This window comes from Cardiocondyla obscurior, linkage group LG22 (assembly GCF_019399895.1).
Source record: "Cardiocondyla obscurior isolate alpha-2009 linkage group LG22, Cobs3.1, whole genome shotgun sequence".
NCBI lineage: Eukaryota > Metazoa > Arthropoda > Insecta > Hymenoptera > Formicidae > Cardiocondyla > Cardiocondyla obscurior.
In genome coordinates, this window is record NC_091885.1 from 647,244 (window position 1) to 662,747 (window position 15,504).

The following is a 15,504-nucleotide window of genomic DNA, read 5'->3' on the forward strand; positions in this document are numbered from 1 at the left end:
TGGCGGTGCGCGGTGTGGGCGGTTGGGCGGCCCATGTCACGCGTGTCGGTGATCCGCGCTACACGCCGCGGGCGGCTGGTCGGCCCGTGATACTTAATTAATTGGCGGTGGCCGCGCGATTTTCTGGGCGATCGGTGGTGGTCGCGGCGCGGGGTCTGAGTTTCTTAGCTTTTAGTGGCCTAGGGCCACAGATTCATATTTACCACCGCGAGAATCGTTTTATAGTTCATTGACAGATGAAATAGTATCTGAGAGTGATTATGCACACGCTGTTGATATCTGGCAGCGGTTCTCAATTAAAACGCTTGGCGAGTATAGTGATTTATATTTAAAAACCGATGTTTTGTTGTTGACTGATATATTTGAGAATTTTAGAGACAGCTGTATATCAAGTTATAAACTTGATCCAGCGTATTATTACACTCTACTAGGTTTTACGTGGGACGCGATGTTAAAACATACAGATATTAAATTTGAACTTTTTACTGATGTTGACATGGTTATGTTCATTGAGCGTGGTATACGTGGGGGCTTAAGCCAATGCTCTGGTAGATATGCTTGCGCCAATAATAAATATATGCAATCACATGATTCAACGAAACCATCAACGTATTTGATGTATTATGATATTAATAATTTATATGGATGGGCGATGTGTCAACCACTACCATATGCTGAATTTCAATGGGTTGACAACGTTTCCACTTTCAATGTGATGAGCGTTCCATTAGATTCGTCAGATGGTTACATTCTCGAAGTTGATTTAGAGTATCCGCAACATTTGCATGATGCGTACACTGACTTACCGTTCTGCCCAACGCGTGATAAGCCGCCCGGCAAGCGTCAGGACAAGCTCCTAGCAAATTTGTGCGATAAAAAACGTTACATCATTCATTATCGCAACTTGCAGCAATGTGCTCGTCACGGTCTTCGCATTACAAAAATACGTCGCGTATTACAATTCAAGCAATTTCCATGGCTTAAGGCGTATATAGAACTAAATACAAAATTTAGAACGATTGCTAAAAATGACTTTGAAAAAAATTTATACAAATTAATAAACAATGCAGTATTTGGCAAAACCATGGAAAATGTTCGTAATCATGTTGACGTTAGGCTTATAACACATTGGGAAGGTAGATTTGGTGCCGAGGCAATGATTTCAAAACCAAATTTTCACAGTCGCAGTGTCTTTGCTGAGAATCTGGTTGCGATTGAAATGCGCAAACTTGAGGTAAAATTTAACAAACCAATCTACGTTGGCATGTGTATTCTCGACATATCTAAAACATGTTTATATGAATTTCACCATGAGTATATGTGACCGTTATATCACGACCAATGTAAAATTATGTACACTGATACAGATAGTCTTATATATCACATTGAGTGTGAAGACGTTTACGAAAATATGAAACGCGACATTAATAAATTTGATACGAGTGATTATACATCTGACAATGTTTATGGTCTTCCACTTGTCAATAAAAAAGTACCAGGTTTAATAAAAGATGAAAACAACGGTGTGATTATGACGGAATTCGTTGGACTTAGAGCAAAAATGTATTGCGAGTTAATGGTAAAAAAGATATAAAAAAGGTTAAAGGTGTTAAGAGTAATGTTGTCGCGAAGAAGATAACGTTTGACGATTACACGCGATGCTTACATGAGGAAATAGAAATGACTCGTCAGCAGACGTGTATACGATCCAAGCTGCATGAAGTGTATACTATACGTGAGGAGAAAACTGCTCTAAGTCCATATGATGATAAGCGATATATTGTTCCAGGTTCTATAGAAACTTTACCATGGGGACATTATAAAATACCATTATAAAAAATGTGTAAATAAATACTTCATGTTTCCATTAATTTTTATTTAAATAAAAAAATTTTTTATAAAACATTATTTTTGTGTATCCATGAATTGTGTGAATTATCAAATCCTAACCATTTTACATAAACTTTATTTCCACGTTTTCGCAGCACTTTTTCAACGAGGTATACGTCGCGATTTTTTACTTTGAGTAATTCATATTCATAGAATCCTCCAGCGATGTGTTTTCCATAAGAATCCTCTAACAAGTACGTTGCGGGATTAGTTTTCCGCACTTTGATGATTTTAAACACTTCGGTAGTCCAATTCGGTGTATAACCTTTTTCAAATAATGTTTTAAACTTGCTTATGCGTCCCAAATCATCCACCTTAAATCGCGCTGGAGCTGCGATCTTTATACGGCTGTACACCGTTGCCAAGAGTTTGTTCGCGTTTTCTGGAGTAACGTCGACAGGCCGCATGCCGATAGTTCGATGTCTTCGCATGTTATAATTCAAAACAAGCTGTTGCAGTGAATCGATCCATTTATAATTTCCATTGAGCGTAAATATTTTCCACATATCATTTTTAAGAGTTCGGTTAAACCGCTCGACAACTGACGCTTTCATTATGGAGTATGTGGAATAGTGATTAATACCATATTTCTTCAACAAATTCTGCACATTTCCATTGTAAAATTCTTTACCCTTGTCAGTTTGAAGATTATTTGGGCATCTTGCATTATCTCGAAGTATCTTTGCAATCACTTGGCAACTTCGATACCGCTCTTCGTCTTCAATGGCATTGCCCATGCGTGCTTACTCAGCACATCGATAATTGTTAGTATGTAGTGGTAGCCTTTGTTGGCATGTGTATATGGGCGCATCTCAACCAAATCAGCTTGCCATAAATCATCATATCCACGCACTATGACATGCTTCCGAGGAAAATTTCTTCTTGCTGGAATATGCAATTCGTTTATCAACTGCCGCTTCTCAGAGCTTATTTTTTCAGATATGTTAGAGCTTTGATATTCACTGCACTATTAATTCTGCGATAATGATAACGGCAACGGCAACGGCAACGGCAACGGCATAATTCTGTTTACCGCGAATAAATTTATTACGAAGTGTGTTTACCACAACCTGCAGACTACTCTGTAGTATTTCTATTTTCTTATTCAGCTCATCTAGTTGATCTTTTAAAATGCTAACATTCTGTTGAACATATCGCTTATTGGCTGCATCGGTATCATCCGTAGGTTCCGCCACACGTATAATTTTACGCGATCTCGCATCATAATCGGCGGATATTGTACAAAGAGCGTTATCACAAACAAAATTTCTAACTAATGCATTATATTGATAATAATCAACACCACTTCCTTCTCCTTCTCCACCAAGCAATGCTCCAAACTTATTGATCGGCATTTCAATGTTGAATGAATTACATATGCATACTTTAATTTATGATAAGTCCAGCCTCGCGAAGTTCTTCGATAATTGATAAAATCTCATTATCGTGAGCGTTATGGCCTGCATGACATGAAACTTCGAATAATCGAAGTCGATCCACAAACTCGTTTGGATCGTTCCAGTGAATGTAATCAATTTTGTTATCATTTAATATCACAGTGCTTGGTATGCCTTGTCTAACTTTTTTATCCAATAATGGAGCGATTATACTTTTGTACTTGTGACCTTTGTTACTCTTTACTTGATTTTGCTCACTGTAATCGCGTTTATGAGCGTTTGTTGACAAAAGTATACTTTTATAATACTGTTTATCAATATCCGTGTAACTGCTTTCATTGGAAAATTTCATAAAAATTAATTCGTAAAGTCCTACCGTCCCAGGATACTTTTTACCATCTATGAATATATCATCGTTTTTATCCAACTCAATACGTTTGCTACCAATCATGGTTCCACTATCGTTGAAATATACTCCATAAACACTATCGATGTTAACAGATTTTTTGCCACTCAGTACAGCACCTAGATATTTCTGTCTTAATGGTCCATAATGAGTCTGAAGAATTTTCCAACCATCAGCTGTTTGCAACTGTTGTCGAATAGATGTTACCAGCTGTTCAGTATTCACGGAATTAAAAATTTCATCGATGGAATTAGCGTGTGAAAATTCATGTGATAAATTTCGCTGACCTGCAGTTTTAGATGTCTCATTTAATGTATGTAGATCGGTGTTTGATCGTTTCAACATTGATTTAATTGGAGTCGATACCATTATTGAAGATGTTGCGTTTACACGTTTCGGAGTTGATGTCGTTATTGAAGATGTTGCGTTTACACGTTTTCGTTTTAGTGCCGATCTGTTATATTCTTTTTCTTTAGATAATGATATCGGAGACTGGGAGATTGACCGCTTATGTTTTGGTGTCGACACTTCTTCTTCTTCTCCAGAGTAATACAGTTCATTCTTCGGTATAACTGATTCGGCTTCGTTGTTTACAACGGTGTTTTCCACAATTTGTTTCAAAGGTCCGACGATGGGTTTAAAATGCCGCTCCAGTGCGATATCCTCGTCCATTTTTCCCGTTTTCATAGCATGATATTTTTTGCGAATTAAATCACTCGTTTGAGCAATTTTCTTTACAATTGTTTCATGATTTTTAAGTTCATTAGTGGTATTTATATCGAGCGGAATGGTTGTCTAATCGGTGTATAAACAACGACTGATTACATTAAGATACAGCAAAGTCGTTAAATTCCTTTCTATATCGACCATTTGAAATGGCGCTGTCCTTGTCAATCACCACAAATCCATACTTTTTTTCCCAACATAGTTGGCACAATTTATTAAAATCTTCAAAAGACATATCAGTGTTTACGTGATCATTATATACATGTTTCATATTTGTACCATTTTGTTTAAACAGGACCAATAAATTCGTATTATCACGTATGAGATGCTTCGGTATTTTCGCATACGTTTGACAAAGATAAAAGCTGTCACGCTCGCGTGTTGCCCCATCGCAAAGTATTTTCTTACAACATCTTGCTTATCACATGCTATATCATCAAAGATAAAGATGGAATTCGGAAGTGCTTCACTCGGCGGAACAACATCACTGTTATTTGAAAATGTGAAATAACCAATTTCTTCTATCGGCGTCAATATCTCTTTTAAATACAGATATTTCGGCTGTTGCAGCGATTTTGAGTATACATAAACATTTTCAAATCGTAGCCCATGTGGACTTTCTAGCAGGCTTATCAGTACGTTAGTTTTACCACAATTCGATGGACCGCAAATGATAGCTCGAATAGAGCTCGGTAGCATGTTTCCATGCCTGCGTATCTCACGCTCACTTATTAACTCATCGTCGAAATTCACCACCTTAATTGGTGGCGCTTGCTGTATGAACCGCATTCTACTTTCTAAATGAGAACGATATCACTATGACAGGTATATTTATAGCTGTGTATGCCAATTAAATGTTTAGTATTGAAGATGTTTCTGTTCATGTCGGATGATTTTTACCGACATATAGAATAAGCTTCCAAATACTTAAAAATCGATTCAATGATATCATTGAAAAACGTATATTAATAACCCCACGCTGTTTATAAAACTGTGTTGAATGCCTAAAACAACTAAACAAAGTCTATTAAATAGAGCGATCAACGCACTTCCTTTTGAATTACACATACCTGGCTACCATTTTTTGTGGCCCGGGAACTCGATTGAACAAACGACTTGCCAGGGGAGATCACGGTATTAATCTATTGGATGCAGCTTGTCGCGATCACGATATAGCATATTCGCGTAGCAGCGATCTTGCTGAGCGACACGTGGCCGATAATATTCTTGCCAATAAAGCACTGCAACGTTTTAAAGCAAAAGATTCAAGATTCGGAGAAAAAGTTGCAGCCACAACCGTATGGGCAGCCATGAAAACAAAAACAAAACTTGGTATGGGCTTACACTCGAAAAGAAAGAAATCGAAGAAAACGACGAAGAAACGAATACTTCCAGTAGCGAAACGTGGCGGTGTTTTACCGCTTTTGCCATTACTGGGTGTTATTGGTTCGCTAGCTGGTGGTGCCGCAGGAATCGCAAAGGCTGTAAATGATAACAAAGCTGTGCAACGTCAACTTGAAGAAATGAAACGTCACAATCATGCTATGGAGGGCCGTGGAGTTTATCTCAGTCCATACAAACGCGGTGGTGGGGTTAAAAAGAAAAATAAAAAAGGAAAAAGAAAACGCCGATGCGGAATTAAAAATTCCCAAAGGCGCCACCACCGATTTACAGTTAAAGCAGATAGCGAAACATATGCGCATTCCATATTTTATAGGTGTTTTTATGCGTAACGCCTTACCAGTTGGGGGAGTATATCGAAACGAAAGCGGTATTGTGAATTTAGATAACGTTGAAGGACTTGGCACCCACTGGGTAGCATATGCAAAGAGAGGAGATCGCGCAATATATTTTGATAGCTTTGGTAATCTTCGACCACCGCGAGAACTCGAGCGGTATCTGGGAAATAATGCAACACAAATTGAATACAATCATTCGTCATATCAACGCTATAATCAGAAAAACTGTGGACAATTATGTATACAATTTCTGCGAACGGTAGAAATACAATTTAAAGATAAACATCATACCATGTAAACTCAGTATCAAACATGTCGTTGACGTTCACGTTATCAGGTAAAAGTAGTAGCCTCGCGGTGAGCTACTTTCCAGCTGTTGATTTAAATAATGGTGAATATGAACTTGGGCTGGCAGATTTTGAAACGTATTATACAATTCCAAATGTAAACTTATCAAATAATAAGTTTTATTTCGATAATGATAAAGAGATTGTAATTCCCGATGGGTCATATGAGCTACGTGATATCGCAGTGTACTTGAAAAATGCACTAGAACAGCATCATATCAACGATGCTGCGAAAAAGAAAACGATCGCGCATGCCAGTGTGAGTGATTACCCTTTGGTTATTCGAGCTAATAATAATACAATGAAAAGTGAAATTAGATGTGATTATCAAATAAATTTCACTAAACCAAACAACATAGGATCATTGTTAGGATTTTCACCAAATCGCATGCTCGAACCACTACTTTGGCATGAATCGGATGCGCCAATACAAATTAATGGTGTAAACATTATTCGAATTGAATGTAACATAACAGGTGGCGCATACAGTAACGGTAAACGTGTACACACAATACATGAATTTTCACCCAGCGTTCCACCAGGATATAAGATATCTGAAACTCCAACGCAGATCATTTATCTCCCAGTCACCGTACGAAGCATTACGGATTTGTCGATTCGCATTGTGGATCAAAACGGTCAATTGCTTGATTTTTGTGGCGAAGAAATTACTGTGAGATTACACGTGCGGAAACGACTATAGTAAGGAATGCTTGTTTTGAATAAAACATCGCAAGTGAAACAGTCTAAGTACATAGTTTCCAACAGAAAAAACTCAATTATAAAAAAAAACTCTCAGCGTTGAACATTGAATTCTTAAAATTGTTGGGTTTTCGTGTACGCAATATTTAAAAAATGGCTGGAATATTAACCGTAGAAAGTGAGCCGATCTTCGACGATAGTATTGTTAAAATCGAAACTCACACATACAATCCATATGCTAACACGACATTTGGACATAGTGATGAAATAAGAATACCGATACAACAACAAGATTTATATACATTGCCATGTGATAGTTTTCTGTATGTTGAAGAAAAATTGTCAGTAAAAAAACCTAATGATAAGTCAACAATTGTGCTCGGAAATAATTGTGTTGCATTTATGTTCGATGAAATTCGTTATGAGCTTAATGGCGTTAAAATTGATCGCAACAGAAACGTTGGAATAACGAGTTCTCTTAAGAATTATATATCATTAACATCTAATAATGCTTTAATACTGCAAAATGCTGGATGGAATGGGCCGACGTTCACTGCTGGAGGATACTTTAATTTTTGCATACCACTTCGTATATTATTGGGCTTCTGCGAAGATTATAAGCGTGTGGTTGTCAATGCTCGTTATGAATTAATTTTAATACGCGCCCGCAATGATAATAATTCCATTATGGGAGATTCTACGACTGAGCCTGAGATTGAATTACATAAAGTACAGTGGCGATTGCCACATGTTATATTAAACGAAGTCAATAAATTATCGCTGCTGTGAACTTTAGACAGCGGACGATATTTAAGCATGACTTTTCGTTCGTGGGATTTATATGAATATGCACTTTTACAGAGTACGACAAAACATTCATGGGCCGTCAAGGCCGCAACACAGCTTGAGAAACCTCGATATGTTATTTTTGCTTTACAAACTGGTCGTAAAAATATTATGTCGAAATCATCAGCTGTTTTCGATACTTGTGAACTGACCAATGTAAAACTTTATCTTAATTCAGAATGTTATCCATATGATGATTTGAACTTAGATTTTAGCAAAAACAGATACGCCATTCTTTATGATATATATGCGCGTTTTCGTAAATCTTATTATGGTTGTTATTACGGTGAAGTTTTTTGCAACATAACCACATTTCTTTCAAATGGACCATTTGTCGTCATCGATTGCTCTCGACAGAACGAGTCAATTAAAAGCGCCAGTGTGGATGTGCGAATAGAATTTGATTGTAAGGAAAATGTGCCTCACAATACTACGGCATACTGCCTCATTTTACATGACCGTATAGTCGAATACAGCCCATTGTCCAATGTTGTGCGGAAAGTTTTATAAAGTTGCAATGTCAACAAAATATTCTTATAAAATAAATAATTTTATTGATGAAAAATTATGTTTTAATGCAATTAAATTGTAATTAAAATCACAAACAATAATAAAATAAAAAAATCTATTTATAATTATAATGTAAAAATTATTTTAACCTAGTCCTAACTTTCAGGCTCGAAGAATGGATCATGCTCCATATTAAATAAAATTTTCTTAAACCGAAGTCATCGCATGTATATTCATCCATATAATTATTATAATCCCGGTCGTTTTTACAGTGCTTTCTGCTGCTCTCATATTTGTTGAATATTAATTAATACAATTAAAATTACAATTACATTTAATACTTATAACAAATCATTTAATAAAGTGGAACCACGTTTTCTAAAAATTATAATAAAAACAATGCAAATTATGTGATAATGTATAAAAAAATGTGAAATCTGATGTTATCCACATTGAAGCATACAAAGAAAGGCCAATTATGCATTCGCTGAAAAAATATAACACCGACGATTGTAATAAGATCTTCAATGAGGTGGAAAAGAATTAAAAAATGAAACATTCACAATCTCAGTAAGATTAAAGTGTAAATTGAAACCATAGATGTCATTCACATTATACAATTGAAATAACTTAAGAGGTTCTTGACCGGAAACATGTTAGATCATCAATAAGGTGGAACCACGTTTTTTTAAGAATTAAAAATGAGACAATGCAAATTATGCGATAATGAATGTATAAAAGAGAGGATTTGAAATCTGAATATATTCAGTGAAGCAACGATTTTTCCAAGCAACGTTTGAAGCAAATTTATTTTACCCGTAAAAATGTCATCTGTGTTAGGTGATGCATGTCATGCGACAAGAAGATCGCATAGAAAATCATATTTTTGTTGAATATCCAGCCATTGGGGTAAGTAATATTGCATAAAATTAAAAAAATTATTTAAATTGTAAAAGTAACAATAGAAAAATATAATTTTTTAATTCTACAGCGCATATATGTGGATGGTGAGCCCATGCACAATGTGGAAATTAAAAATTTAGTAAGGTTGCTAATACCTCATACGCAACCTGTAAGTTATTTTTTATTCACCTAAATAATATCCAATGTATTTTAATAAAAGTCATGTATTTTATGTATTTTATGTATTTTTCAGAATTGGATCGACCCCCATGATATCAAAATCAGGGGTTTATTAATATTCAGCAAATACTGGAGCAGCGAAGAGCGCGACAAAACGATCGGGAATATAATAATTATGTATGGATGAATCAACACACTGGAGATGACTTCGGTTTACGAACATTATTTAATATGGATTATGATAAATTCTTCGAGCCCGAAAGCTGGGACTAGGTTAAGGTTAAAATAATTTTTAGATTATAATTATTGTTACGTCTCCGACTCCGCGTCTCTTTTTTTCGACGTATATTAAAATTTTAGTTAAGAGGAAGGTAGACCGTAGTCCATTGTAACATAAAAAAAAAGGAACTTCAGAGCTTTTCAGAAGATAATTCAACAGACGTCAACATTCTGGGACAATTTGTTGCGTGAAAGCATAAAAAACATGCAACAAATTGCAAACGGGCGCCAACGAAAGTCAGACAAAGAATTTGTCTAGACATAACACAAAAAAATCAAAAACTTAAGGGCTCATAAATATTTCAACTTTGATAACCTGTCTGTCACAGGAAAAGAAAAAAATAACTTTTTTCTTAAAATTGTAATTGCTTACAGATCCTGAGCTTTAGAAAAACCAAGGGCGCGAGAGGCCCGAAATTACCGGAGTATGTGGCGCAGGCAAAGGCAATAAAGCCAGGTAACCATATGTCGTATGGAAAGTAAAAGTTACCCTACCATCTCTCGATGGAAATGATAGAAAAATTCTGGAAGGCTCGGAAGGGGTAACTCGTTGAAGCGGGGGTGCTTCGTAGGCATATTACCTCCTTAAAACCAATAGATTTCGGGAACTCCTCACCAAAATTTAGAAACTAAGGGCGAAAACTTAGAAGCTTAAGAAATAGAGAAGGGATGAAGTGCGAATGCCCAATAATTTTGAGATAGGAAAAGTGGAGGAATAAGCTCTGCAAATGAGAGATTAGAATTTCAGAAAAATTAAAATTCGGGAAGAGTCCTCCCCCTTTTCCGAGCTTATAAAATCTTGTGCTCAGGCTGAGCACGCTCTCTTGCATCTCAGCTACAAACTGACTCAGTTTCCTTAAACTTAACATGAGTGTTTTGAGTGTGCAAGTCGATCCACAAGCTATCGAAGAAGCCGTTTGAAGATCTCTTAAAAAGTAAGTTCCAACATTTCAATATGTATCCCTGCGAAAACACGATTCCACTAAATATATTCCTCAATTAATTGTTCCAAAGTGTTATCTAAGAGAGAAAGAAATGTCCGAGTCGAGGTTCCGCGGTTTTGATTCTGTTCTGATTGTTCCCGCGATCCGTTAAATGTGCGAGAATACCTGCTTCCGAACACCGGTCGGGACATGCTGTCGAATAACTAGCGATTTTCTGTGGTTAACGCCGCGAAATATTGCTGGAACTTTGGCGACTGTCCACGGCTAAAGAATCGGCAAGCGATTCTCGCCAAAGATAGATTACGTGGAATCTATCATGGGCGGGTCGAGCCCTACGGAATTCGTCGGTGACGAATCTCCTTCACTCCATTATTGTTAAACTTTCCAAAATTCTGTTCAAATTAAATTAAAATCAATTATTAATTTTAGTGGAATCACTAAATAAGAAATCCTTGAAGAAAAGTCGGGCGCGACGAAATACACAAATTAAAAACTTGAGGGAGCTGGTCCGCCGGTTCTTCATTCAATACCTGCTCGCGGCGGCACCAAGCGAAGAGGTATTCGTCTCTCCCGCGCGCCACGAGGAGAGACCTTGGTCTCCTCGTCCGGGCCCTCCGCCACCGTCACCTATCCACGGCGATCCGGAGCCGTTATACGGATATTTCCCGGAAGAAGAGGAGAGCCTGAATAATCCAAGCGAAAATCCTTCCATCGAGATCAACTTTTCGAGTCAGTCCACAGAGCCGGGATCGGAACAATTCCGCCCCACGACTCCTTCTTATACCCCGAATTCTTCCCTCATCTCCGAGCCACGGTTTCCCGGAGGTGAGCCAAGAGCCTGCTCCTCTCCTCTCTCACCACCTCCTTTTCCTTTCGAACCTGAGGAAACAGTCTCTCTGGGCGAAGATGAATTTATCTCTCTCCCAGGAGTAGACTTCCCCGATCAACCTCCATCTCCGGTCCCGAGTATAGAGATCCTCGAGGAGCGTCCAGAACCAAGAGAGGTTATAGATCCTCTCCTGGAGCTCCTCCGCAGGTCCTGTACTCCGTGGACAGATCCTGTCCCGGAAAGGGCCTACTCCATCGGCCCTGACCACTTTGAACCAGAGGAGATCAGGAGTCAGGCAGCTCGGTCTGATCCTGATTCTCACTTTTTCATTTATTACCCCGGGGTGGAATTTCCTTTCCTGGCCCCGATCCGACTAATAGATCTGGTCTTCCCGAGATCCACAGCGAGGGTGGTGGAGATCGAGGAAGTCACATTAGATTAATCATACACACATACACACACACTCATGTATATATTGTAAATACTCAATCTCCGTTATGTTTAATTTATATTTGTTCATTCGCCTTCAACCTTTTTCATATTATTTAATTTTTTCCGTAAAAACTTTCATATTATTTTTATATTTTAAACGAACCGATTGAATTTTTCCAAATTGTTTCACTTGCATTGTATGAATCATTTTTATTTGTAATTAGAGTCATTTATTTAGAATTAAATTGTTAACTTTGCGCTATTCAAATCATGACTTAATTATTTTATTATTATCCTGAACTATCCTGTCTAAGCGAACAATTACGCCTGGTTCTATCCCAGAGAATAAGGATTCATTTCCTTTCTCTAAAAAGAACCACTTACGCGCTCAATTGAAATCCGAAAATAATCGGCGCGTAAAATTGTGAAGATTCAAATCTCGAATCACACATAAATTCGGTGGTACGTCACTTTCCTACCCTACCGGCAAAGTCCATTCCAAGGAATTCCTTCCAACTAATTAATTAAACAAAATTAACCTTCCTGACGTAACATTATAAATATTACTTGTAATTGTAATTGTAAATAGTAAAAAATAATACTTTATCTTTACTATAAAATAGTGTTTAAATGTAAATATAAAATATGTAATAAAGTAATATTAAAAAAAATTTTTTATTTTATTAAATGTATGCGCCGCTGTTCTTAATGAAATAAGATTTCCGCCCGTTTCCTGATCTTGCTGCGTTTGCATTTTAATTTCTCGGTATTATGGTCTCGTCACCTGAGTGTAGTCTCGCCATCAAATGCGCATTGAAAAAAAATGCATTCTTTTCGCATAAGCATTTTTTATGCATCGCGATTATGCGACGAGCTCGTAGCTGCCAGTCGTGAACGAAACGTATCGCGAGATGGATAATTGCAACTCGATTATCCATCACATTTTTAACCGCGAGATAGGTGTGAAAAACGTTTTTAGTTCGGGTGGTTTGTGGTGCAACACGCACAACAAAAATAACGTCGCGTTGCTGGACGTTTATCAGGGCGACCGGCTGCGTGACTACGTCCGAACGCGAAAAGTCGACGAGGTTATCGTCGACAGAACACCGAGAGTTGGCGACGACGGGGCGCACATTGTAGACAAGTGTCTACATTTGTGTGGCCATACGAGGCGCTTCGCCTTTATCGACGACGACCTGCCGTCAGTCAAAAGAAAGCGGCCCAACTAATTAGTGAGCAAAATTTTATATTTTTAAATTTTTTTATTCAATTTTCGGTGACAATGTGCGGATTCTCGGATGCGTAAAGATGGTCGGTGCGTAATAAAAAATGGTCGGTGCGAAAATGGGCGGTGCGTAAGATTTTCGCTGACATGTGAGTTTTAATTCTTGGGGCAATGAGCGGGGCGCGGGGAAGGATCTACAGCAAGAGGAGCGCAGGGAGGAGTTTTAATTCTTGGTGCAATGAGCGGGGCGCGGGGACGGGGAAGGATCTATAGTAAGAGGAGGTTAGGGAGGTGGAATCTCACTGGCGTAGAGACATAAGAGAAAAAGAGTGAGGTGACTCGTTCGTCTTTACGCCTGTGAGATTCCTTCTCTCTGCGCTCCTCTTGCTGTAGATCCTTCCCCCGTCCCCGCGCCCCGCTCATTGCCCCATGGATTAGAACCCGTGTTTATTCCCTACTAACGTACTCGGTGTTAAAGGCGTCAGTAGTCGAGCGATTCAATCGCACACTCAAAAACATTATGTGGAAGATGTTTACGCTCAACGGCAATTACGAGTGGTTCGACGCGCTACCGCGTCTCGTAGACGAGTATAATAGGCGCAAGCACCGAACGATCGGCATGCGGCCCATCGACGTGACACCTGAGATCGCCAAGAAACTTCTCGACACCGTGTACGATAAAGATAACCGCTCCGGCCAAATTCAGGGTCGGTGATAAAGTACGCGTGAGCAAGTTTAAAATGATTTTCGAAAAGGGATACACTCCGAATTGGACCACCGAGGTTTTCACGATCGTCAAGATGCAGCAAACCAATCCAGCGACCTATCTGCTCGAGGATTATCGCGGTGAAGCGATAGCCGGAGCGTTCTACGAGCATGAGTTGCATCGCGCGACACATCCGGACGTATATTTGGTGGAGAAGATTCTGCGTAAGTAGGGTGACAAGGTCTACGTGAAATGGCTGGGACTTGATGGATCACACAATTCATGGATTGACAAAAACAGCATCGTTTAATAAAGTTTTTTATTCCTTTTTACACATGTATATGCGATTCAATGTATTTTAAAATAAGAAAAATATATAAAACTGTATACTGCATACATGTATATCTTTATTTTTATTTTACACATTTGTAGTATATAAGATTTTGCATATGTTTTTGAATTTAATTTTTGTCATAACCGCGGCACCGATCGCATACAGGTTACCGATAACAGCATTATCGACAGCGTTATCGACAGCGCTTTTTAATAATACGTAAGACAGCTACTCGTGGCGGAAGGTTTAGTTTCCGATTAGTTTTTGTTTTTAGAGAAGCAACGTTGCGAAACGGGCGCGAACAGGCTCAGTCCCGGTACGGAGATCGTAGCGAGCAGTAAAACGCGTAAAGTATTTGTGAGCCAAAGAGTGACAATAAAGAGAGACATTATTATTACCCGTTAATCACGAGTTTCCCTAACCCGCGAAACTCTGATCCCACAAACTTGGGGGCTCGTCCGGGATCGAGCAGTCGGGAAAGGACACGAGAGAGAGAGAATCGGCCGGCAGCGTGGTCAAGCCCGATCGAATAAACGTGAAGACGCAAGTGAGAGCCAAGCAGCAGCGTGCTACTGAGTACGAAATTATCCGAGATGAGTGCAAAAAATCTAGCGGACCTGACGGTCATCGAGTTGAAGGACAGGCTAAAAGAGAAAAGTCTTTCTACCGCAGGAAATAAAGCAGAGCTGATCAACCGATTAACTGAGGCTGATTCTGAGAGTGCGGGACCGGAAGATACTTCTGGAATATCGGCAGAGGCCGGTGCAGCGGCGGAAGCCCAGTGTGCGAGCGATCTGAAGACGTTAGGACGTTACGAGTGGGTGATCAACATGATGCGCAGAGAAAATAATTTGGCGAGTCGAGAGCTGCAGCTTGCGCGACGAGAAATAGAGATGCTGAGAGGGATGCAGCAGCTGAACGTATCAAGCCATAGTTCTTCAGAGCAAGAGAATGTTTCTTCAGATGTGCCGAAAGTAAGTTTATCGGCCATTGCGGATCTGATTGTGTTGGACATTCGGTCGCCGCGTGCGGCCTCGCGTGCAAGGCGTTGACAAGCCGACGCGTGCTCGCTATTTTTGGGCACAAAACAGCTGATCGCGACGCGCTGT

The 15,504-nt window shown here is 38.8% G+C and overlaps 1 protein-coding gene and 1 pseudogene across 1 annotated transcript; one reads left to right on the forward strand and one right to left on the reverse strand.

The window, feature by feature from the left end:
- The first annotated feature begins 241 nt into the window (after positions 1-241).
- On the forward strand, positions 242-1,834 carry LOC139111050 (uncharacterized; annotated as a pseudogene).
- Positions 1,835-2,958: 1,124 nt separating this feature from the next.
- Positions 2,959-5,324, reverse strand: LOC139111023 (uncharacterized). Its single transcript, XM_070671052.1, has one exon. The coding sequence runs from the start codon at positions 4,378-4,380 to the stop codon at positions 3,277-3,279; it is 1,104 nt and encodes a 367-aa protein (XP_070527153.1). The 5' UTR covers positions 4,381-5,324; the 3' UTR covers positions 2,959-3,276.
- Between the last annotated feature and the right edge of the window lie 10,180 nt (positions 5,325-15,504).